Here is a 25,915-nt window from a genome sequence, read left to right as displayed (position 1 = left end):
AGTTTCATTTTTTGAAAGTCGTTGGGATAAAGAAATGAAATTTCTTCTCTAAATATCGGACGTAAAACTTTCTCTTGATAAGCAGATTTTTTAGAGTTGATTTTAACATCCCCCCCACACTTCTTATTTTTAATTTCCCATTGTAAGAGAATCCTGCGATTATCATAAACCCCTTACTGAAACATCCTTTGCATCGCCGGAACCACTTTTGTACATTTTGTTTTTCTTCATTTTCGATAATAAATTGGTCTTTTATTGTTGTTGTTGTTGGAGTTGTTTAAGTAAACCGATGCATCATTAAGAATCACAATGTATTTCCATTTACCTCCTGCTAAATAGTGTTAAACAGGGTTCTACAAATTGTTCTGCGTCGAGCCACATACATCGTCAAAACCTGGTAAATAATATTATTTTTTAACTTTTTTAAGTTGTAAATCTTGTTTTATTATTTTATTTATTTGTTGCTACAGATGTATTTAATGATTTTGCAATGGATTTCTGTGTTGAGGAATTTTTCTTCTGCTACCGATGATTTAACTTTACAAACATTAGAATGAACAACTTCAGAAAAACCTATCTTTCAATCTGAACCTTGTTTACATGCAACATTTTGAAAGAAGAATAAATTTAAAAGTAGCAGACGACATTTCTCATTAATAAACTGTTGCCAAAAATTTTCATACCATTTTCATTATTATTTCATTTTACCATTAAATTTCATAATTTTCATCTATGTTGAGGAATGTTTCTTCTGCTACCGACGATTTAACTTTACAAACATTAGAATGAACACAACTTCAGAAAAACCTATCTTTCAATCTGGAACCTTGTTTACATGCAACATTTTGAAAAAAGAATAAATTTAAAAGTAGCAGACGACATTTCTCATTAATAAACTGTTGCCAAAAATTTTCATACCATTTTCATTATTATTTCATTTTACCATTAAATTTCATAATTTTCATCTAGGTTCAGGAATTTTTCTTCTGCTACCGATGATTTAACTTTACAAACATTAGAATGAACAACTTCAGAAAAACCTATCTTTCAATCTGGAACCTTGTTTACATGCAACATTTTGAAAGAAGAATAAATTTAAAAGTAGCAGACGACATTTCTCATTAATAAGCTGTTGCCAAAAATTTTCATACCAAAATATTTGTTTTTGTTTTTTTAATTCTTTATCGAAATCATTCTAAAAATATGCTTTGTACTTGCATCATTTACAGCATTTTTTTTTTTTTTTTTTTTTTTTTTTTTTTTTTTTGGATAACTGAAAGAATCTATGACCAACGTTTCAAGGCCACATAAGGACTTTCATGGACACGGTGTATAAATAAATAATAATAAAGCCAAAATTGAATTAGAAATTCTGCAGAGTAATTCGTTTGGTGATTTCAGATAAACTGAAAGACAAACTCGTTTAAACAGGCAAGCTTCACAAACACGTACGATTACATAATTCTTACCAGAATGCGGATAATTTTAACACGGCAACGGCCGTAAATAATACGATTCCCCCTAATCAAGACTTCATTCTTCTTTCCAGAAAACTTCCAGATGAAAGAACGTTAATAATGCTCTAGCACTGCCTTTTGTAAGCGAAGAGGAGGTTCGCTCAGGAAACGCATCAGAAATAACAAATAGCCACCGCTTTCGCTATCCAAAGCTCCCTCATTACGATTCATTATGCTGATACCCGCTCGCCGCAGTTCCTTTGTGCTCGTAAGAACTGTGATTAAAGCTTCCCTCTTTCTTACTGACAATCACTAGACTTAATTCTTAATGAGGCTCGCCGCTGCGCACTTTGTAGAGGGGTGTCTTCGAAGGCAATCGACAGAGGGGTTCAGTGTGTCAGGTGCCTCGTCCTCGATATTAGAAGCGATGGTTTAATAATTCAACAAGACACGTTACGATACTGGATATGAACGACTCAGGGGAGAGTCGAGCTTGAGAGAATTTTGTTTTGAAGTAAAATGTCTTTTCTGTTCAAAGCACACAACTGACAACAGAAAAGAAACTATCCGGACATCATATATCCACAAGACCCATTATTCAAACCCTTATACTTTCGCTCAAAGTAAAGTACAGTAGCAACGGAGTTATCAAATCATTATTAGACGTAGTTAGTTAGTTAAAGTTAGATTTCTTTATTTGTCCAAAATAACTTTTTTTTTTAATTTGACAATGCCAAAACATGAATATTTTCTTCATTCAAAACACTCTTATAATAGGAAGTGGATGACTATGGCCAATGATTGCGAAATTAAGGCCGGATAAGGGTTTTTGACTCTGGTAAAGGGTGGGACGCTGGGTAAATACCTATACTTTTAGTATTGTCTCTTGTAATAAAAAAAGGGAGGTGCACAACTAGATGGTATAACAGTCCCATATGCAAAATTTCAACGCTCTACAACTAACGGTTTTGAATTATGCAAGATATGTACATGCGTACAGGCGCCACGAAAAGAAAAATCCATTGTACAATCTTTTTGGGGCTAAAGAGTTTGTGGGAGAGTGGGTACATATATAAACATATATATACTTTTGAAACGGCCGACTGCAACTAAAAAGGAAGGTACACAACTACACGTTATAGTAGTCCCATATACAAAATTCCAACACTCTGAGGCTACTTTGTTTTTGAATTATGCAAAATGTATACATACGTATATACTTACGTACGTATAGACGTCAAGGAAAAAATCTCTTCTGAATCCAGTTTTCAATCTGTTCCCCACAGATGTCAAGCAAAAACATCATTCAGATGGATTCCAGAGCGGTCAAAATGGATAGTTCCGTTGAAATATGATACCAGAAATTTTTCGCGATTAAAATACTTCATTTACTTCGTGCAAGAAAATGGGGAGGGGAGAGAAAGAAAAATCTGAAAAAAAAAAAAAAAAATCAGATTTTAACGTCGCACTATAGGATTTGTTAAGGGTTTTTATGTTTTCGCTGAACTCGCATTTACCAATCTGTTCTCGAACTCACTCTTGCTAACACAAAATTTTAGGAATTTTTTTCGTTAACCATAACTTTCTTCACACACATGCCACATGAAATCCAAAAACAAAATCGCAAAATATTTATAAACAGCAAACCTTTAGAATCCTCGATAAAGTGTTAGGTACGGCGATAGATTTTTCTATATGTTTTATATATCACTACAGTATCTCTTTGAAACCTAAACTCTCTAGCGGATGGCCACCTAAAAGAATTCTCACAGAAAAGAAAAAAGTACACAGTGAATTTAATGAGTCCAGCTAGTATTATTTTATAAAAATATTTAATATTCCCAACTAAACAGCTGGTTATTTAAATGCATTTTTATTGCAATCAATCAAATTAAAAAGCAAAAAAAAAAATATTTTTTAGAAGTTCGTTGACTGATTTTCAATCGCTTGGTTTGCTACTCATTTACAGAAAGATTACATACGAAAGTTAATCACGCTCGACTGGTGGCAACACACAGGTAAGTAAGTGGATATAAAAAATATTCTGTCTGAGAAAATGGTAACATGTTGCTTTCCAATAGTTGAATTTGTGGATTCTGAGTTTGTTAAAAAATATATAATACGCCCAAAGCGATCTTTTTTTAACGTTTTGCGTGTTATTTATAAAATATAATGTTCTTCGCACTTAAACTATAAAATTCAATTCAACAGCCAGTATCACAAAATATTTAAAAACAGCATATCTTTACAATTTCTCGCGCAATGGCGATTTTTTTTTTTTTTTTTTTTTTTTTTTCGTACAGTGTTGTCACTGCTCGCTTTGAAATCGTTATGTTTGATAATCAAAAATTCGTTACAATTTTACAAAATATGAAATAGACAATAAAACAAATTCGAAACTTAAAATTCGGGCTTCCAAGTACCCATGTACGATTGGAGGACTACATCCGTGCTTAAACTGCGCCGGAGCCCATCGAAGCCCGGCTCCGGTATTTAAGATAAATTACACTTTTAGCCGGAGCTCACCGGAGCCCTAAATAAGATGAGCTCCGGTATTTCTTTTATAAAATTGAACAATAATTTAAAGAGGAAAAACAATTAGAATTCCTAATGTTTTTAGTTTAACAATAAGCAGACTTTGCAATACTCTTATTTTCCTAGAAATACGAACTCATGAGAACATGAGGCGTTCAAGTAAAGTCCCCTCACCAACATGTAGAAACCTTTCCCTTTAAGAAGGGCAATAAATTTGGGGGAGTTTGTTTAGGAACGCGTAAATTTCTCGCCATGCTATCGTATCTAGTGTATTGTTATCGATGCTTCCAGTTAGTTATCCTCGCAGGAAGGAAAATTTGTGCGCTAAGTGAATCTTAAATGTGCGCTAAGTGACAGAGAGTACAATAAGAGTGAAATACTGAAATAAACTGCTCAAGCACGTCCTATACATCGTCTTCCTACAGTATCCACTAATGGGGGGGAAGCGTAACCAGCAACTTTACATTCATCCTTAGGAGTCAGATTCAGGACTCATTTTAACCCCGACATACATCTGCTTGATGGTTATAATTATATCAGCAGAGAGCCGCGGTAAAAAAAAACGTTCTCTCTCATCAAGATTCCCCTCATTTATTGTTTCCACCCACTCATACCCTCATTCTGTTTCGCCCTGGAATTTTCATCAGCTATACTTTAAGTCTATTTAATTGTTGTGATGATAAAAGAACTCCCCCCCCTACGATCAGAGCTTAAAAATTGTGCCGGATACCATCAGATTTTAGCTCCGTGCTTCTTAGTTTTTGTAATAAATCATAATTCTAGCCGGAACGTGTGGGAGCCCTGAATAAGAAGGCTGCGGCTTATTTTAACAATAAAATTATATTAAAAATCGCTTATTAAATTTCAATTTATCTCTTTACATTCTATTTAATTTTAAATATTTAATTACTTCAATCTTTAAATATTTCAATAAATAATAATTAATTATATAATAATTATCAATTAAATTATAATTAATTAATTATATAATAATTATTGATTAAATAACAATTTATAAACATTAATTAATTTGACAATAATTAACTATTTAATTTAAAAATTATTAACGAATTTAATAGTCATTTTATTTATTTATTTACTGTTGTTCCTCTTTGCTGACGGTCTTCCATAGGGCTCCGGCACTTCTAATCTTAGAAATTAAGCCCTGGACTACGTTATTCAAAACTGAATGGTTCTAAGGTATCATTGTTTCTTCACAAATGGAGAAAAATTCATGGATTCCTCCAGATTCTTCATTATTTAGTTTCTGTAAATATAATTTAGTGGCAACAGTTTGAAAAGTGAATCAACGCAGAAAGTGAAATGACGCAAAATGCTGTTTTGAGATTAATAACTCCTTTGGGTCTAACGCCGCTTTGGGCTAAAAATTCGTTAAATCTGTACACGATATAAAATAAATCAAAAACAAAATCAAAATTCAGGCTTCGAGGTGCACTTGTTCAGGTGAAGGACTACGGGTATTAAAAATTTGGTGGCCCTAGATGCCGTTGTTTCCCACATTAGAAGGGAATTTAAATGATATTGTAGATTAGTTCACAGCAATAATTAATCATTTATCTGTAATTCAATTTCATTTCAAATTTAATTAACTTTAAATTTGCTTTTTACGAATAGAGAATGTTTGTTAAATTCAAATTTCATTCCTTGCAGCAATGGCGCAAGAGAATTATTTAAATTTAATTTAACTTTACGATATATATATATAGATCATACAACATTATATATATATACCGTTTCTCTTTTATTTATTTATTTTTTTAATAATATACTTGGCAAGGGTATTTGGAGGCAATAATTTGAAAAGTGATACGGACAAAAAGAGTTTCGAGACTAATAGCATCTCTGGTGTTAATTATAATTATAATAAATACATAAATGAACAGCTGAAAGCATCTGAATTCATCAAGGGAAAAGAGCCAAACCAGATCTGAAAGTCTTTTCCGAGAGAAATTGTCGAAAACGGCTATAAAGAAAAAATTTAAAAGGAATTAACAGACAGACAATTTTGTTTTCATTAGATGGCGTGCCATGAAATGTTATGACTTTAATTTTTTGTTATTAACTTTTGGCAACGAAAATGAACAGTTGGTTTGTAAACAGAATAGATGTTAGACGTTCGGCTGTATTTTCGATTTAATGTTTCTGTAAATCTTAACGTCGAAATTAAAGACTTTTTTTTTTTTTTTTTTCCTTTCTTTTTTCAAGATGTAGAATTTTATTGAATAGATTTCTGTAAATATGCATCGGTCAAGCTCATCCGGGAATTAGTAGTAGAAGGAAGAAAGGTAAGTGAAACCTTTTACCTTAATTTTAGAACTTAGAATTCAGAATTTATCGTATAGAAAGCTTTCTATAGAAATATCTGATACGAGGCATGATCTTGGTTTGGCTTCACAGATCGTTGCACAACTCATTTCGTTCAAACATGCTGTAATTTTAATTCTTGCAGTAATAGGTAGTGCAGTATTATTCTTGCAGTGGCCTCTTCTTCATGTAAATTTATCAGAAATAAGTAATGCATTCAACAATAGGTATGCTGATAGGCGCGGTTATGGAGTTAAAACTGAAAAGTAAAACCAGGAGAGCTGCACGAAATGGTAATGTTTAACGTGAACAAAAGTGCTACCGGAAATTACAACAAAATGAAATAAATCTTGCAGGCACACCAAGGTTGGACGGACCAACAGTACAAATGATGCCCTGCTAAGGTTACTCAAGCGGGTAACAGAAAAGTTAGTGGCAGTAATTCAAGGTCAGAACAGAGACTACCAGCTTACACGTGAGCGAAAATACAAATTGGGTCACAGGTCACGCCTGAGTTGACTGTTGCTCAGATGAGGTATTAGCTGATGCTTGTTTGTCCAGCATGTTATAAGCAGTGATTCTTGTGGGATTTATGAACAGAAAACAAGATAAATTACTTATGACATTATTCAAATTTACTTATGAATTGCAAACAATCCATAACGAAAGTGGGCATAGCGGTTTCCGCATTTATGAAAGTGCAACGTTGAGCATTCCATACAACGTTGAGCAGTTCTGCTTCTCAACATTTTCTTCAGCATTAAGAGTAGTGATGGGCAACTTCGGTACATTCTTGTACCCGGTACGAGAGTAACGGGTACAGACAAGTACCCGGTACAAAATACCCGTTACTCAAGTAACCGTTACTTTGAAAAATACCGAAAACTGATTTCAAGTACCGAGTACCCAAGTAACGATTTGGAGTACCGAAATAACGAAATACCGGAGTAACGGTTGGCTGTACCGTACTACCCTAGTAACGGTTTGCTGTACCGGAGTACCCTAGTAACGATTTGGAGTACCAAAGTACCCTAGTAACGATTTGGAGTACCGAATTTGATTTTATCTGTACGGAGTAAGATTTTGAATATCATAAAACATGTCAACTACGGAAGTGTCTGAGGAGCAGACCATTCATGGACACAAGGAGCGCATATCACCATTTCGCAAATACAACCAGATACTACTATCCTCGTACCAAAACCGAAATGAGCTGAACCCTCATCGATCCTCCAGTAACGAATACCGACATACTGAGAAGAGACGCATATTTTCGTTACAAAGTAACGAATACCGAAAAGCACCCGTTTCGGTACAGAAGTAACGAATACCGAAAAGTATCCATTTCGGTACAGAAGTAACGAATACCGAAAAGTACCCGTTTCGGTACAGAAGTAATGAATACCGAAAAGTACCGATTTAGTTACTGAAGTAACGGGTACTTGGATGTACCGATTTTCAGTACCCATTACAACTAAGTACCCGTTACAAAATACCCGGTTCGGTGGTACCGACTCATCACTAATTAAGAGGGACAATGAATTGCAACAGCCGCTCGATCCTGCGGTTTCCATATGGAAGGATATATGTTCTCAGGCAAATTTTGCGTCTTCTAAGGAATTCTTCAATGAGAGACACTTTCCATAAATAGCATAGTCGTTTCGTGTTTTAAAGTAAGACATATCCCATTCAAATGGCTATGTTCCGCTTCAGGCTTTTCCATACGAGGACTTTTGAAATCGTCCCATTCCGGCCTCTGTCAATAGAATAGATTCCATTCAAAATCCACAGTGAATGCGATGGGATGTCACTGTTACATGACTGTGAAATATGAATGAGAAGTGATGCCGCTTTGACCCGCCTTTAAAATTCATATTCAGACACTGAGTATATACAGAATTAGTGTCACTGGCGTTGGTCTATATATATAAAGAAGAAAGAATGTTCTGTTTGTGTGTTTGTTTGCGATTAACTCCGTCACTACTATAGCTATCGTCACAAAACTTTCTACAATTCTTTTCTGCGTCCTGGAGAAGGTCGAGGTCCACAATTTTTTCAAAAAAAAAAAAAAAAAAAGTAATTAAAAATTTTGAAAACGCTAATTTTCGCCTTCATTTTTCTGACTGGCAACAGTCTCGCACACTGAGGGGGGGGGGGGGGGGAAATCTACTTTATTTCGAGAACTGCTCGCTTTCAAATCGTAGTTTGCTAATAAAAAATTTGTAAGTTTTACAATGAAATCAAAATAGTACTGAAAACCAAATTCCAAAAATTCGTGGGAAGCCATTTCGACTATTCCCATCTTCGTATGACTTTAATGAGCCGAGATATTAATTAAAAATTCTGAAAACACTAATTTGTGCAGTCATGTTTCGAGTGGCAACAGTCTCGCGCGTTGGAGATACAAATGCTTTATTTCGAAAAGTGTTGCAACTGCTCCCTTTCAAATAGTGGTCATATCAAACATTTGTAAGTGTTACAAGATCTATATACACTTTTTTGCAAAAAAATCGAAGCACCAAGAAGGACTTTTACGATCGTTACGAAATTTGGTAAACAAAAACATCTTGATCGAACATGCAAATGAACAGGAATTGCGATCATAGCGCGCATTTCTAGTGCGCAATTCTCCAAGTACAAAACCAGTAACAGTGGCGGAAAATTTATCTTTTTTGTTGCTGCCACTGAAATTCCGTAAAGAAGCAACTAAAGATGTCATTACGACGATATCGAAGACCTTACAGACAACTAAACGACTTCGAACGTGGTCCCAGTGTAGGGTTGCCTGAAGCTGGGTGGTCATACCGAGCAATAGGCCGCTACCTGCAGCGTACAGATACTGCTATGCAAAGATGTTGGCAGCAATGGTTGCTACAAGGAAATTATCGAGAAATGAAGGCTCTGGAATGCCAAGGAGCACAAATGCGAGGCAAGATAGGATGATAGTTCGCCAGGCCCGAACGATATCATTATCGGCGATTCAACGCACTATACCTCCCATGGTACCATCCACGATCTCACGGCGCTTGTCTGACAGAGTCGTAACTAGGGTTTTCAGCGCCCAGGGACAATTGAAGATTTCGCGCCCCCTACTGCTTGCCAAGGATGGAAAACATTTAATTCTAAAATGTCGTAACATCAGTTTGGCGCCCTTTGGATTCTGCGCCCGGGGACAGATGCCCCCCTTGCCCCCCCTCTAGCTACGCCCCTGTTGTCTGAAGCTGTGTTACGCTCACAGATGCCTTTAAGACGTTTGCCTTTGACCCCACAACATCAGGGGAGTCGTCTGGAGTAAAGTCGCAGCCGATCGTCATGGCTGCCATCAGACTGGCATGGTATAGTGTTCCGCGATGAATCTTGCTTCACTCTTGAAGATGACCACCGTGTTCGTGTCTGGAGAGGACGGGGCCAGAGGTCCAAATGTTTTACAAAGGCATACAGCCATAACCCCTGGTGTGATGGTGTGGGACGCTATTTCTTATGACAGCAGGTCATCTTTAGTCATGCTCTGTACATCTTTAACAGCTCAACGATATGTTGATACCATCCTGCGGCCGGTTGCATTACCCTTCACAGCATGTCATCCTGGGGCCATTTACAACAAGATAATGCCAGGCCACATTCCGCTCGCATATCTCTGGACTGTCTCTGTGCGGTTGATACTCTTCCTTGGCCAGCAAGGTCACCAGACCTTCCACCAATCGAGCATGTTTGGGACAGGGTAGGCCGCCAGATTTGGGCACCACAAAATATCGCAGATCTGGAGCGACAACTGATGAATGCTTGGCAGAATTCGTTGCAGGATAACATTAGGAACGTCTACCACTCCTTGCCTCGACGAATTCAAGCATGTATTGCCGCCAGTTTTGGTTCGACCAACTACTAATTTAAACACTCAATGGATGACTGTGAGCCGTGAACAGGAACTATGACCTAGATTTTTTAATTATTTTATTATCTGTCTATGAGCTATACACATATTCAATTTCATCAAAGACAACCACTTCCTTCATGGTGCTCCGATTTTTTTGCAAAAGAGTGTATATAAAGAAGAATGCCTGTTTGTGTTATTGATTTCTGATTAATTATAATGAATTTTTTGCCACATTGAATCGACTAAAATTGATTATAGGGGAAATATTGGATGGAATTTGAGCTTTTACGACTATTTGATTAGAAAGACGAAAATCATTAAAAACTGCGTGCCATTGTTGCTGATATAAGAAGGGAGAATTCGTTTATTTTTCAATCGAAATTTTTTATGTGGGTTCGCCCACCAGCGGCCGAGCAGTAAAGACGCTGAACACTGGTAGTTCGGTCCGAGGTTCGAATCCCGCGAACGGGCTGGCTGCATGGGCGTTTTCGTGGTTTTCCCCATGTGTAACGTGTATACGAGTCAGTTTCCCTTAGAAAGTCCTCCACGAAGGCATCCCTCCCTTTAGGCAGATAGCCCTCGTGTGCTTTGCCATAATTCAATAATCCAATCCAATCCTTTTATGTCGGTTCCACATCGCCATCAGACTGAAAAAAGTATGATTATGAATTTTTTGCATCGTTATTAAAGGTATCCTTATTATAAAATTAAAATTAAAGATATCCTTATTATAAAGAAGGATTACAGCGGTATCGTTCTTTCGATTGTTGGATACATTAATCGCAATCTAACTTAACTGGCGTCGGGTACTTGCGCTAGTATCTAACATTCGTAACACGAAATTTTTTATGAAATAATTACACGGGATAAAACATATACACTCTCGATTATCCGGGCTAATGCTAATAAGTCACGGATGATTGAAAAACGGGAATAATCCAAACTATCAATTTTCATGCACATTACATGTTTTTATTTCTTTAAAAAAAAATCTGATGATGAACATGACTTCCTTGTACGGAATATTAAATTATACGCATTTGTTTTTTGCATTTCTTTTAAAATTATTGGATTTAATTAAATCTACTTCGCCGACAGCGCATAAACCACAATAGAATAAAGGCATTCTTTAAAATTCACTCTATTTGTTTAACATAGCGACACTCTGGCACTAGGCTCACTTAACAGTATTATATTTCGTTCATATTATAACTCAGAATGCACAAAATTTATATCATTTAAAGAATAATCTAATCGTTGCCACATGTTCTTTTCAAATACTATAATAAAGCTAGAACGATGTAAAAAAGAAATTAAGCAAACAAAACAAAAAAAGAAACAGTTTTCACAGACGATTGAGTATTTCTCATTTAATTAATTCAGTTCTCACTTCGCGAGAAGGCAAAAATACATAAAAACTCAAAATATCTATATTAAAAATTACGAAGTAAATTTCAAACACTTATTTCCTCGAAAAAATTCCAGAAAGAATTAAGCATGATTTAATTGGCAATAATAAATGAATGCGTTATCTTTGTTGTTGCGAAGCTAAGTTTCTCTAGATTGGCAACAAATCCACTAGTCTCGTGATTCAAATGTAAACATCAATGGCCGCCATTAAAAAAAGACTTGGCGGCAATTAAACAACTTTAAAATTGCTGATAATTCTAAAAATATTATATTATATTTACTAAATATATATATTTACTATATATATATTTATATATAAATATATTTAAATATATATATATTTATATATAAATATATATATTTAAATATATATATTTATATATATATATTTACTAAAGGCATAAAATCCTTAACCGGAAGATAAAAACAACATAATTCAATCATTTTTAAAGCACAAAATATACAATTTGCAAACATATAACAGTCAAGAAACTGAGATCACTGAGCCGGGTAACAGAGTGGATATATATATATAAATATATTTATATACGTTTGGTGCGGCCGATTGCAACCAAAATACGAGGTGCACATCTACATGTTATAGCAGTCCTATATACAAAATTTCAACGTTCTGAGGCTACTCGTTTTTGAGTTATGCGAGATACGTACGTACATACGTTCGTACAGACGCCACGAAAAATTTTCTTCAGAATTAATTTTAAAGCAGTTTTATAATTTTTTTTGAAGGAAAAGAGTATTTTATTCTGTCCTTACGTACAGATATCACGCAAAAACATCGTTCAATTGCATTCGATAGCGGTCAAAATGGATATTTTCGTTGAAATATGCTGCCTGAAACTTTTCGCGATTACAATACTTCCTTTTTACTTCGTACAAGGAAGTAAAAATCGGTAATTACAGCATTCCAGCGTATAACGCGCGTCTATAATTTCAAAACGTAATTTCTCTCCTGTTGTAACAAATGGACTAAAAATGATCAGAAACTTCATTCATTTTATACTGAAGATGTATGACAAAGATCTTAATACAGGGTGTTTATAAAGTCCCGGACCCATTTTGATGATGTTTTATTCCAGAATTACAACCGCAATAGCCTCTGTGGATACCGACATGCTTGCCGGTACCTGGCGTGAAATTGAATATCGATTTGATATTCTCCGTGCGACGAAGGGGACACATGTGGAAGTTCACAGACAAGGGTCATGAAACTTTTTGAGTCTATCTAACCATTTATGTTATTAATTTTAATCTATCTTTATTATTTTATGAGTTATTAAACATCAAAATAGGTTCGGGACTTTAGAAACACCCTGTATTTTCCTTCATGAAGGAATGCTAATAACTCTTGTATGGAAACCTGGCAACTTGTTACATCAACAGAAACTCAAGCACTTTCTGATTACCTGCATTCCCACCGAAAAGTAGCAAAAAGGTAATCAGGCAAAGCAGTATGTCACCAAAAAATATTTTATGTGCCAACCTTGAAATCCCATAGTGTGTTGGTTTTGGCAGGTGCACAATGCCGAAGATTTAAAGATATCGTGTTTGTGCAAATCTCTTATGTTTTTCAATATCTCTAAAATGTTTTAAGCAAAAACGGATAGCTATGTACATGGGGAGAACAAAAACCCCAGAAGGAATTTTTCAAAAAATGTAAATACTTTGTTACTGATATTTCTTGGCTTCTTTGATTGATCTTGTATGGAACTCAAGCGTGCCACCATTTTGAAAATGGCTGTTGCCTTCCGTTGCATGTCAACTTGGAGAAAAATTAGTCTGCAAGTTCCCGAATTTTCAGCAAGGCTGCAGATAATCAGAAAATTCTGAAATGTTTTACAACATTCTAGTGTAACAAAGGGTGTGAAAGTAAAGTGGCTATAAAATTATGGCTTTTAACGTTTACAAAACGCGACACAGAGCTTTTCAAAAATGTGATTTTGATGTTACTCCATGTGAAAATTAAATACCAAAGATACTGTAATAAATTTTAAGTGCTAATATCAGGAATTTTCATGTGATAATGATGAAGAAGCTGATGAAGTGTAATAAATCCAAAGAACTCTCACTATTGCAGATACCAAAATAGAAATGTGTTTCATCACTAAGATTTTGTCTGCACAAACTCTACATCATGGAGTCATTCCACCATTTGAATAAAAATACGGAAAAATGTTTCGTTGAACTGCATTATTCCAGCAGAAGATTTGATTATGTTTGCACACAGGAATTCAGTAAATATTTTACATTAAGTTCAATAATTTTTTATATTCATTTTCAGTCAATTTATACTTTTCATGCAGCCACTAAAACATTATGTACTATGAAGAAAGACTCTGAAATATAATAGGGGGACCAGAAAGTAATGTCGTTTTTGCGCATGTCGACAACAACATGCTAAAGGCAGAAGTGGAAGCAAATCCATGTCAAACACTTTTAACCAACCTTGGTCGACCATCCAATAACATTTAAAGAAGAATGGAAAAATAAGCAAAGCAGGTGTTTTGAGTCCCCCATAATCTGTTGGAAGAGAACAAAGCCAACCTATCCATCACATGCAACGTATTGCTTCACCAGCACCATACAGAACCTTATTATTATTATTATTTTTTTTTTTTTTTATCGTTTGATTAGTGGAGACAAAAAAATAAGTCCTATATGATAATCCAAAACTCAAAAGGCAGTTTTAATAGGGGTTACAAAGGGTTTACATCCCGAAAAGTCGCTTCTGGGTGTTTGATGGAGTATTCGCGGAATTGTTCATTTTGAATTGCTGAAACCTGGTAAAACTGTTAATGTAGACCTTTATTGTGAACAATTGGATCTAATGAACCAATCTCTAATCGAAAAACGTCCGGCGGTTGTCTGCAACACGACAAAAGGCATCATTCTGCAACACGACAATGCAAGACCGCACTGTGCAAAACGAACACTGGAAAAATATAATGAATTGGGGTAGGAGGTACTGCCTCACCCACCATATTCAGCCGATATCGCAGCATTGGATTTCCATTTATTCGGATCCCCTACAACATTTTCTTAATGGCAAAAAATTTGAAAATTTGGATGATGTCCAAAATGTCCTCTCGAGATATTTTACTCAAAAACCAACTGATTTTTATCGGTCCGGGATTGAAAATCTGCACATTAGATGGCAAAATGTTGTTGATAACGAGGGTGATTATAATATTGATTAAAAATAAAAACTTGTTAAAAATGTATTCGTTTGAATTTAATGTAAGAAAGCGACATTACTTTCAGGTCCCGCTGTTATATTTAGGTATATTCGTTTAATAATGCGCATTCAGTTCTTTAAGAAGAAACCTGAAAGATACAAGTGTAATGCTGTTACATTTTGAAGATTATTCGAAGATTTGTCCTAGCCTTTCGAACAGCTGCATACTAAACTGACAAGAGATAAGGGGAACAACATGAATGTGGGTTAAATGTCTGGAGGAAGTAAATATTCCTGCGAAGGGGGCGGATCGTATTCATTGCCGCTGTCCAAAAGAATGCTATTTTAAGGTTTCGAGAAGAGGAGGATATAATTTGGAGTAAGAATGCGCTTCCAACCTGAATAAATTCGTGGAATCTGGAGTTATATATTTTCTCTTTCTGTAGTCATTTGAAGCCGTGATTCTGAAGTGAAAAATCGTAGGGTTTAGTAAATCGCATTTACTTTAGCTGAAATACAGTTGATTTAGTCTTGCTTTTAGTTGTAAATATGGCTTCCGCGAAAAGAAATAAATACAGTGCTGGTTTCAAATGCAAAGCCATTCATTTTGCGAAAGACAATGGAAATCGTGCTGCAGTAAAGGTCGATGAAAGATGGAACGGATGATGATGATGATTTGTTTATGAATCAAAGTAAAAGTGATGGTGAAGATGTTCCTGAAGATGAAACGGAAGACGAAAATGACGAACATTTCATATCATCCGATAATAAAAATTTTTTAATCCATAAGCTGCATGATTCCTTTTAAATAAACAGCATTTAGGAACATATTGAAATCAAAAATTTTTATGCTCATTCCTTATTCTTAAATCTACCATTTTTATACCCGGTGTATAAATGCGCACCCTTAAATTTCGATCTTATTTTTTGTATTGAAAGTCTGCGTTATACGGCGGAATACACGGTACTTAACTTTTGAGGACATTTAAATATTGTCGAATAGCACTGTTTATTTTATGTGGCCATTTTTGTGAAGTTGTTAAAAGAAAGAAGCTTGAGTTTGTTTCCGCAAGTTTGCGATAATTTAAAGTATTCATGATTTTAATCGAAAAGACTCAGATTTGTGATAATTAAAAACAGAATTCTTGGCAAAATTTCACAAAGAATGTAAAGCAACTATGTACATCTGATGCAAAAAGCAACTGAACATTCAAGTTTTTTTAGTATTTTGTGCGTAAATGTGCATTAATTGCTGCAAGGTCATTTTGTTTCAAAAATGTACGTTTTTCGTGGTAAAAATGAAAATGGTTGAAAGTTTAGCCATTTGTTGATAAATTTAAATGATTTACTTGCAAGCAAGTGAAAAGTATGAATAAAGATAGGTTCTCCAGTTTACATGAAAGTTTAATACTTTTTCGCGGTTTAGCACATCAGGTGTGGCTGTGAGCGTAAGGTGTTATCGAAGTCTCAAAAGTCAAGTTTGGCTAACATTTAGGGTTATGGCTTATTCAATTATGGCAAAGCACATGAGTACTATCTTCCTAAAAGGAGGGATGCCTTTGTGGAGGACTTTCTAAGGGGAACTGGCTCGTATACACGTTACACATGGGAAAAACCATGAAAACGCCCATGCAGCCAGCCTGTTCGCAGGATTCGAACCTACCAGTGTTCAGCGTCTTTACCGCTCGGCTGCTGGTGGGCAGTTAACATTTAAGAAGATCTCCAGGTGGTAGTCAGGCCCACCAGTGGCCAAGCGGTAAAGTCGCTGAACACCGGTAGTTCGGTCCGAAGTTCGAATCTGACGAACGGGCTGGCTGCATGGGCGTTTTTGTGGTTTTCCCCATGTGTAACGTGTATACGAGCCAGTTTCCCTTAGAAAGTCCTCCACGAAGGCAACCCTCCCTTTAAGCAGATAGCCCTAGTGTACTTTGCTATAATTAAATAAACCAAACCAGGTAGTCGTTGTGACACCACATTTCAGAAACATGCTAAAAAAATTTACAGAAGAAGCTTCTGGAAGGTGTTGAGAGAATTAAATTAAATTTATGAGTGAATGAAAATTGTATGGAAGGCAAGTAAATGTTATGAAAAGTTAAAAATGCTTTTTAGAAATGTGAGTAAAAAAGCACTTGAATAGAATCTTGAATAGAATTGATATATTGGAAAGAGTCGAAGATCTTTCATGAAAATGATATATGATCCAGAAAAGATCTCAAGCTTGAATCTTAAGATAAGAATCTGAAAATCAGAGTTTTCCAAGTTGGGAGTTTAAAACTTAAAATTTTTAATTTGGAATGTAGAGTGAGAATTTTAAGGTTAGAATTTAAGCTGCAACAAAGTCATTTCGAAACTTTGTATTTTGAATATTTAAATTTTGGTGGGGAAAATTGTAGGGTTTTACTTTATTTTTCTAACAGGTTTTTTTTACTCAAAAGGCGTTAGCCCAGAAGGGATATTAATTTCGTTTTGGCATTTTGCGGTATTTCACTACAAGCGGCGTTTCACTTTTCAAATTATTGCCACCAAATATTACCGCCCTGTATTATATTCATTGACATTAAATAATGAAGAATCTGCATAAATGTATGTATGTTTCTCGCACTGTGATAAAACAGTGGTACCTAGAGCCATCAAAATTTGAATAACGTAATCTTTCATAGAATATGGGCATGTGGAAGCCCTAATTTGAATTTGAAATTTGTTTTATTATCGATTTCATATTTTGTAACAAGTCAACGAATTTTTCATTAACAAACTAAGCAATTTCAAAATGACCAATGGCAACACTGCATGGGGAAAAAGGAAAAATTATCTCCAGCGTGCGAGACTCTGCATCGGAAATTCTAAAAATATGCTCATTTTTAAAATTATTTTGCGATATTGCTGTTGAACTGAATTTTATGGTTTGAGCATGTAGAACATGATATTGTTACGGATTTTGTATTTAGTTTGCTATTTTTAATAGAATTGTAATTAAAATTATTTCATTTCCCCATGCAATGCTGCACGTGACGAGTTTTAAGAGAAAGCTACGTTGAAAAAGTAAAACTACAGGAACACAGGCATTTAATAAATAGATATCTCATAATTGTACCTCTTTTCTATTCAGAAAAATCGAGAAGATACCAGAATGTTCTCGTGCTTGATGAAAAAGCTTATAAAAGCCGGATTAAAACATCTCATTTCAGTTGTTTACTTACAAGGGGGCATTCACTCCTCGTCATCGCCAATTTCGCTCAAATTTATAGTACATGCAAAGCTTGGCTAGAAATGAAAGTACCCGAAGTGGTAACTCCAGATGGCGAAGCATATAAAAAATACAAATGTTGGCACTGCTCTCTCACTATATAAGCCATTTACATTAGCACGCTTGCCAAGCAGCGGTTGGCGTAGTGGTAAGAGCTTGGACCAGTAATTCGATGATCGTGGGTTTGACTCCACGTGTGGAGTTTTTTTTTCTTTTCTCAACTTTTATATTATTCTTTTTCCAATTGAGCAAAGATGTGAATAATTTATTTTATTTATTTATTTATATGCAAAAGGAATCGAAAAGGTAAAAAATTGGTATTTCCGACTTTTCAACAAGGGATTGATTGTAACTAGTTTCAAGAACTAAGAGTTTCAAATGTAAACAAATCTAAACAACATTTAAACTGTTGATAATTCTACAACTATTGCATGCAGATTAACTAAAGGAATAGAAACCTTAACCAGAATACAAGAACAACATTTAATTCAATCACTTTTAAAGCACAAAATGCACAATTTACCAATATATAAGAATAAAAAAAATTTATCTCAGGAAGCCGGATAACACAGTAGGTATATATATATATATATAGAGAGAGAGAGAGAGAGATGTATATTTGGTGCTGCCGACTGCAACCAAAAAAGAGGTGTGCAACTACATGTTATAGCAGTCTTATATGCAAAGCATGCGTATATGAGCCAGTTTTCCTTAGAACGTCCTCCACACAGGCATTCCTCCTCTTAGGCAGATAGCCCTTGAGGTTTGCCATAATCATATAAACCAAACCAACCCATATGCAAAATTTCAACGTTCTGAGGCAACTTGTTTTTGAGCTATGCCAGATACATATATACGTACGTACAGACGTCACAAAAAAATCTCTTCTGATTCCATTTTAAATCGATTTGGGAGAAAAAGAGTCCTTTATCATGATGGTACATACAGATTAAGCGTCATCTTGTGGACCCGATACTTGGGTACCTCGCGGGTCCTACCCCAGAGTCAAAAAATACAAAGCTTCGAAAGAATACCTCAACTAACTCAACTAAGATCGATTACAATAAAATTATATATATAAAAATTTACATTAATATTTTTTCTTTCTGATAATATAAAAAGTAATAAAATTTGTACTAGAAAATAGATAAATGAGGAGCATCAGAAAGACGTCGAGCTGGTACAGTGAGCAATGGTGAGCAGGTAGTCATACCAACAGTGGAAAGGTAAAATAAAAATTACATCTAAAAATACACAAACATTCAACACAAGTAGGAAAAGAAAGCAAAACAGTAATACATTAATCTTCCATAATAATTCTAGGAATAGAATCTGAGAATAGCCATAGGCCGTCTTATGATTTGCATATCATTATAATCATAACTCTAAATCCGCAGTTCAGTGTTATTACTATTTCTCATACCACAATGAAAACTTTTAGCAAGATGGTACTAAATGTTTCTGGGCATTACAATGCCAAGCTCCTCATGAGTGGTGTTATTACTAATGAATGTACCATGGTGCATACGTAATTTGCCTCAGAACACCGTTCTAGGCAGTTTGTAACCTTTTCCTTAAGATTTACATGGGTATGCTCAGACCAGACAAGCATAACACACCATGGGCCACAAGATGGCGTCACTTATGAGTAATTTCTTATCAACAGACAGAATGTCGTTTCGACCAATTAGTGGGTACAGTCTTGCTTTACGCACCCGAAACTTCTGAATAATAGAATGAATGTGTGGGTAGTATGTGAGGGAATTTGTGAGGATCACCTCAAGATAAGGTACGTACATGTAAAAAAATTGTTCAAATGGATTTGAGAGCGATCAAAACGGATATTTTGTCGAAATATGATACCCGAATTTTTTTTTGCGATTACAATACTTCCTTTACTTCGAACAAGGAAGTAATAAATATTAGCAAGTTTTCAAAAGACTATTCAGAATTCATAACACACTTAAAAAATACTTCATGCTCAAAACCTCATTTTATTCCAGGACAAAAATAATGTTGATTTATTTTGTTCATTTTATTACTTTGTTTTGGCATAATCCTAAGATTCTGAAGATGACAGTGTAAATTAGCAGCAATATAAAATTGTAAATATGCTACTTATCTTATTCCTGAGCTATAGCATCTTTAAAAATTTCCACACCTTTTAAAATGTTAAATCATATTTCTTTATTTTATGGTATACATTTGATCATTTCTCTTTTTGATGGTATTTCTTTGATACCTTATTATGATTATTATGACTGTTATCAGAATTATGCTATAATTCATGAATTATGCTATGATTAATGATAATTATGCTATGATTAATGATGATGGTGATGCAAAAGTGAACAAATTTTAAGTTATTTATAACATGGCTGTATTTAAGGGATGCAGCTCACCCCCACGGAAACTGAAGTTTCAAATTCTAAATAAAATACAGTTATTAAAACATTGGTTTTAGATGTGTGTTAAATATGCATCAACATTTTTTTTTCAACATACATTTACTGTCTGTTCTGCATTATCTGCATAATAGTAAGTATTCTGGAGGTATAATAAATCTTTCATTATTGGCAAGTGAACAAATATTGGTCAAATTTTTAAAACTAGCAAAGCAAACAAGACAAACCCAAAACTGCAATTCAGGTATTAGCAAATTGCAATGTAAATCATTTTAGCAATATTCAAACTTTCTTACTGATTTATTACCAATTTGTACTGTGACATCTGAGAGGAATTTTCGGCTTTTAGGAAAAAATAGAAGTCTATTTAAGAAATAGCACAAATAAAGAATGTCTCGGCAGTTTAGCTCTGTTTTCAATTCATTGCATTTCAAGTATTTAAAGTAGGAAAAAATATGTAAAGTAGCATATTAAAATAAAATAAAAAAGTGCTTTGGTTTTAGATTTAACTAACATTTAAATCCCCTTTAACGTGCTCCTGAAAATTCTAAAATTCCAGATACTGTCCAGTCACAGCCCCCCAATGGAGAATTAAATCCTAGCTACAACCATAACTTGTTAGCACATGTAAAGAGAAGTTGCATGGAATTTGCTATGATGAATTATATTTTCTCCCGCCTTTCTGCATGCTTTTGTGGTGTAACGGTAGCACACTCGAATGTATTTGAGAGGTCCAGGTTCGAGTCCTGGTTAGCGCATTGCTCATTTTTTACGTCTCCAGCATCAAAATAACCTAACCCCCGCTACAGCCCCCCGCTTTTAAAGAGCTATATAAGGGATTTTCCTTCTCCTTTCTGCATGCCTTCATGGTGTAACAGTAGCCAACTTGACAATAAGACTATGATTTGGAAACCTGTCACAAAACAGTGCAGTTTAGCACCAATAATGTATAAACGATACATCTGACATAACGTTTTCCCTTTATGTGAACCTGATTAATTCTCGATAGATCAGTTTAAGTTTTGTATAAAATGGTATCATTTCTATTTATCTGTGTTACAACAGCATTTTGAAAAAGAGAAAAAAAAAAAAAAAAAGAGAGACAAAATTTAAGATTTGTCTTCGACAGCATAGCACGCACTAGAATATTTTCTACTTTATGGCATCCTGGCATCAAGAAAAGTAAGACATATATCACAATGTATAAACACTAGTTCAGCAGTGTGAAAAATTAAGCAATTTTTTTTATATGCTATGTCTGTAACTTGTATATGTTGAAAAACTAAATAAAGAGCAATCTGTTCCTTCAGACTTTTGCCAAAATGACTGGCATTCAATTTATCAAGATCTCTACCAATTTTCATGATTGACAGAGTTTTGTAACTGAATGTGTTTTACTTCATCATTTACATCTGAATTGCCCTTTTCTCTTTCGAAATCTCACATAATTTAAACGTAAGTGTTTGATATTCAAACTGATAACAAGCAAAATGCCTTTTTTTTTAGAATTTTAGACTTGAAATTTTTTCTTACATTCATTGAAAATTCTACTATGAATTGCATTTTTTATATGCTCTATTATCTGGAATTTTTACATATCTTGAATTTAATATTTCTCGATTTCAAAGCGAGCAATGGCAACACTGTATGGAAAAAAGCACTTTTACCTCCAGTGATTGAGATTGTGTATCAGAAATTCTAAAGATATGCTGTTTTGCTGTTTTTAAATATTTTTTTATATTGCTATTGATTTGAATTTTATGTGGTTTGGATGCAAAGAACATGATATTTAATAAATAAAGGTAATACACAAAATGTTAAAAAAAAATTGCTTTTGGGCATAATATAAATTTTGAAAGCTTTCAGACTTTTTTTCTTTTGTTATTTAAATGTTTTCCATCTTCCATTGGGACACTATTGTGTCTTAAAAGATTTTTTCAAGATTCAGCAACTTTCAAAAATGAAAGAAAACTGCATGAAATGTTCAAGAAAAAACTTTTTGCAGTTTAAATATTTATATTTCAACATGGCAAACCAAACTCAGAATCTCATAGGCTTGCAATATGAACCAGGGGTACTCCTCTGGGGTGGGGGGTGAATTCCCCCTAGGCATAAATTTCATACCACATTCTCCCTTCCCTGAAACTATTTAGATTTAGTATATTAATATAAAAAAACTGCTTATATATTCCAATTTTGGTATTTACCAACATCTTGAATACTTGGATTGTTAAATTTATAAAACATGTTAAAAAATAAATGCATATGTGTATTCTTCAGGTTTTGGAAAGGAGGGGGATGATGTTCTAACAATGGTAAAAGGGGGGCATGGGACAAAAAAAAGGTTGGGAACCACTGATATAAATAAATATAATATGTTTATGCATGTACATATGTACATCCGTATGTATGTACATATATACATACATAGACGCATGCAGATACACATACATTTACAAATCGGTTCTTAATAACAGAAGAATATCAAATTTATCATACCAACAAGTGATGTTTAAAAATGCAAAAGCTCATTAGAGGCAGGAGAACTTGGATCTATGATGTTGGAAACTACTACAAGCTTCAAAATAAAGACCACAAACTTTTACAATGATTTATAATAAAAATTATTAAATTCCTAACCCTTTAGAATTTACATGGTCTTACATTTTTGGAGCTTCTTATACTTTTCCTTGTCCTTCAGTAAATGGCTTGTGTACTATCTAAACTTTACACAGATAGATAACAGAGACTAACAGGTAACAGAGAGCTACTAATTAAATACTAAATTTTTTAAATAGCTGCCAATCATTATTTTTGGGTGAAACAGGCTTTCTGTGTAGTGAAACGTTAGTTTCAAAATAATAAATAATATGATATCAAGATACTTGATTTGAGCTATTTTATGCAATATCCTATTATTAGTTTGCAATGGATGCAACTAAATGGCACAGAGAAAAAATACTTCAATAAAAAAATTCTCCATGTTAATTCAATAGCTAAATTATTTCTATTTCAGTGAGAGATCTAAGTTCAATGCTGATATAACAGATAAATGTAACATATTCTACATACAATTTGTGTGAAACAGAAGACATTATACATAAAATGAAAATGAACTGAAGGGAGTTCGAGTCACAAAGCGAGAAGAAAAATAAAAATTTCCTATATAATTAATTTAAATAACTAACTTGATTTGCTGGATATCATATTAAGCCAAATGAAATAAATCAACATACTGCAGAGCTTAAAGATTAATGACCTTAGCCAAGTGTTATCAAAACATTTATACAGACAGAAAAAAAAAAAAAAAAATTATCAATCTATATGAGGGATTCCAATGAGGTTGGTATGGACCTCCCGAAGGTTAATGAAATTTTAAAATGACAACTATGATGATCAGAGGATCAAACAGGGATCAATAGACAAATATGCACTGGCAAATGATTATCATAATTAAGATTTGTTGATTGCAAAAAATTTATTGATAAAATTGATAATTAATTTTTTATTGATATAAATCTTCACCATAAAAATATATTAAGTCTCATTCAAAATACACAGGTATGCTATGGTTTGGAATTAAAAAAGGGCCTTCGACAGAAATGTCCCCAAATAAAAGTTGTTAACGGACTAACATTACTGACTTTTCCCTTTTCTTACTCAGCGGAAACAGCCTCAGTCAAGTCGATAATTTACTATAGAACACAAACTGGTTGAATATTCCTGAACAAGATCATTTTTGTAAAATTAAAAATAATAATAATACAAAAAATAATAAAAGTCTAATAAACCCTTCTTTTAAATATCTTTTGTTCATATTCTCAGACTGATTGTTAGCTTTAAAACTATGTATGTACAGTTATTTATACCATTACGTTGTATGTTAAATGTCACAGCAAAAAATACAAGAAAACCATTTTTTTTAAAGGATTTGATCAATCGAAGAAAAAGGTTATGAATTCCTGATCTATATGCAAAGTATCGAGGCTCTATATAATGTGATTCTGGCATCCAAAAAAAAAAAATTTTTTTTCCCTAAACAATTATTAAGCATTATCATAAAAGTTACCAATGTATCTATGTCTCCATTTAAAATGTATAAAAATACAATACTTAAAACAAGTTAGTATATATTTAAACTAAAAACTTAAATGCTTAGTTATTACAAAAAAATTATAAATTAAGCATATTTCAACAAAGACTTACTCAAGAAATTTATTGATAAAACACACTACAGACCTAACAGATTAAAATCAAATAATAATGCAAATAGGGATATAATTCTTTATAGCTAAACACTAGAGCGCTATCACCATTGCATGCAAAAATAACTTTATAAGTGAAACTGGGTACATATCCGGAAAATCACATGCATTTCTATCTATCAGTGATGAGTGGCTACTGAAGAGCACATTTAATAACGAAATATACATACATGGCTTCATCTAAATGGAATGGCATCAAAATAATCTGAAATTTACTATCAAAATTCCGATGAGAAATAAAGAAAAATATTTTTTACAAAATTACCTTAGTTTTAAATTTTTGGAATTTTTTACTAGAACTTAAATGCTAACCAAATATAAAGAAATTATCTAAAAAGAATAGACACTGAACTTTGTGAATAGAATATCACAAAGTTCAGTTACTTAATTCTAGATTTCTATACGAAGTTTTCATACAAATTTATATAGCATACCTGCTTCGCCAAAAGAAATGGCTTTTATGATGCTATGTTAGACATATATATGTTTCTAGGAAAAACAAGTCATGTACAAACTAATTAGATATATAATAAAAATTTACTCCCTGATCTACCAGTCACTCAAATAGAAGAATCTAATGAAACTACAAATAACTTACAAAAGCAAATTTAATTTAAAAGAACTATTTCCTTTTCCTCAAACAGAAAATATATAATATAATTAGATATCACTACATAGAAAGAAGCAAGCATATATTTTTGCGAATTATAAAACTGCTAATATTCTTTTAAATAAAACAAATTTTATTTTTAGAATATTATAAATTAAAAAGATATAAACAAAATCCAGCAATATATTTGCTCAAAAATATTTCGATCTTGAGCGCGAATTCAGTAATTAACGGGCAAGAAAATTATTGTTCATTTGCTCTATGATACCGCAGTAAACTTCTGTTTACCACCGTACTTGACAAGTCAATAAATACGACAATGTGGAAGACACCGAAGTAGCAATGTAAACAACGTGCTTTCACTTTACCAAAAAACTATACAAATAAAAAAACAGCTTACCTCGTCAGGTTCCGGGTGCTTATGAGTACAAATTTTTGGATGCTTATAACACTGGACAAATAAAAATAACATAGATAAATTTATCAACAGAGACACATCTAGCAGCTTCCACTTAACACGAGCCACCATTTTGACAAGACACATTACTCTGCGCGCTCTAGTGAGAGCAGTAGCAGACGCCTGAATGAAATCGC

General features: G+C 33.8%; 1 protein-coding gene across 1 annotated transcript in view; it reads right to left on the bottom strand.

Moving 5' to 3' along the window:
* The window catches only part of Invadolysin (leishmanolysin-like peptidase, invadolysin), a 578,826-nt gene extending 552,929 nt beyond the window's left edge, over positions 1 to 25,897 (bottom strand). Inside the window, exon 1 of the mRNA XM_085824701.1 lies at positions 25,722 to 25,897. Within this exon, the coding sequence (XP_085680827.1) occupies positions 25,722 to 25,865 (144 nt within the window). The 5' untranslated portion in view covers positions 25,866 to 25,897. The remainder of the gene's footprint in view (positions 1 to 25,721) is intronic.
* Between the last annotated feature and the right edge of the window lie 18 nt (positions 25,898 to 25,915).

The sequence above is a fragment of the Stegodyphus dumicola genome, chromosome 10, assembly GCF_044657685.1.
Source record: "Stegodyphus dumicola isolate Sdum_Otavi_A_Nest chromosome 10, ASM4465768v1".
Taxonomy (NCBI): domain Eukaryota; kingdom Metazoa; phylum Arthropoda; class Arachnida; order Araneae; family Eresidae; genus Stegodyphus; species Stegodyphus dumicola.
This window is presented reverse-complemented; position numbering and strand designations above follow the sequence as displayed.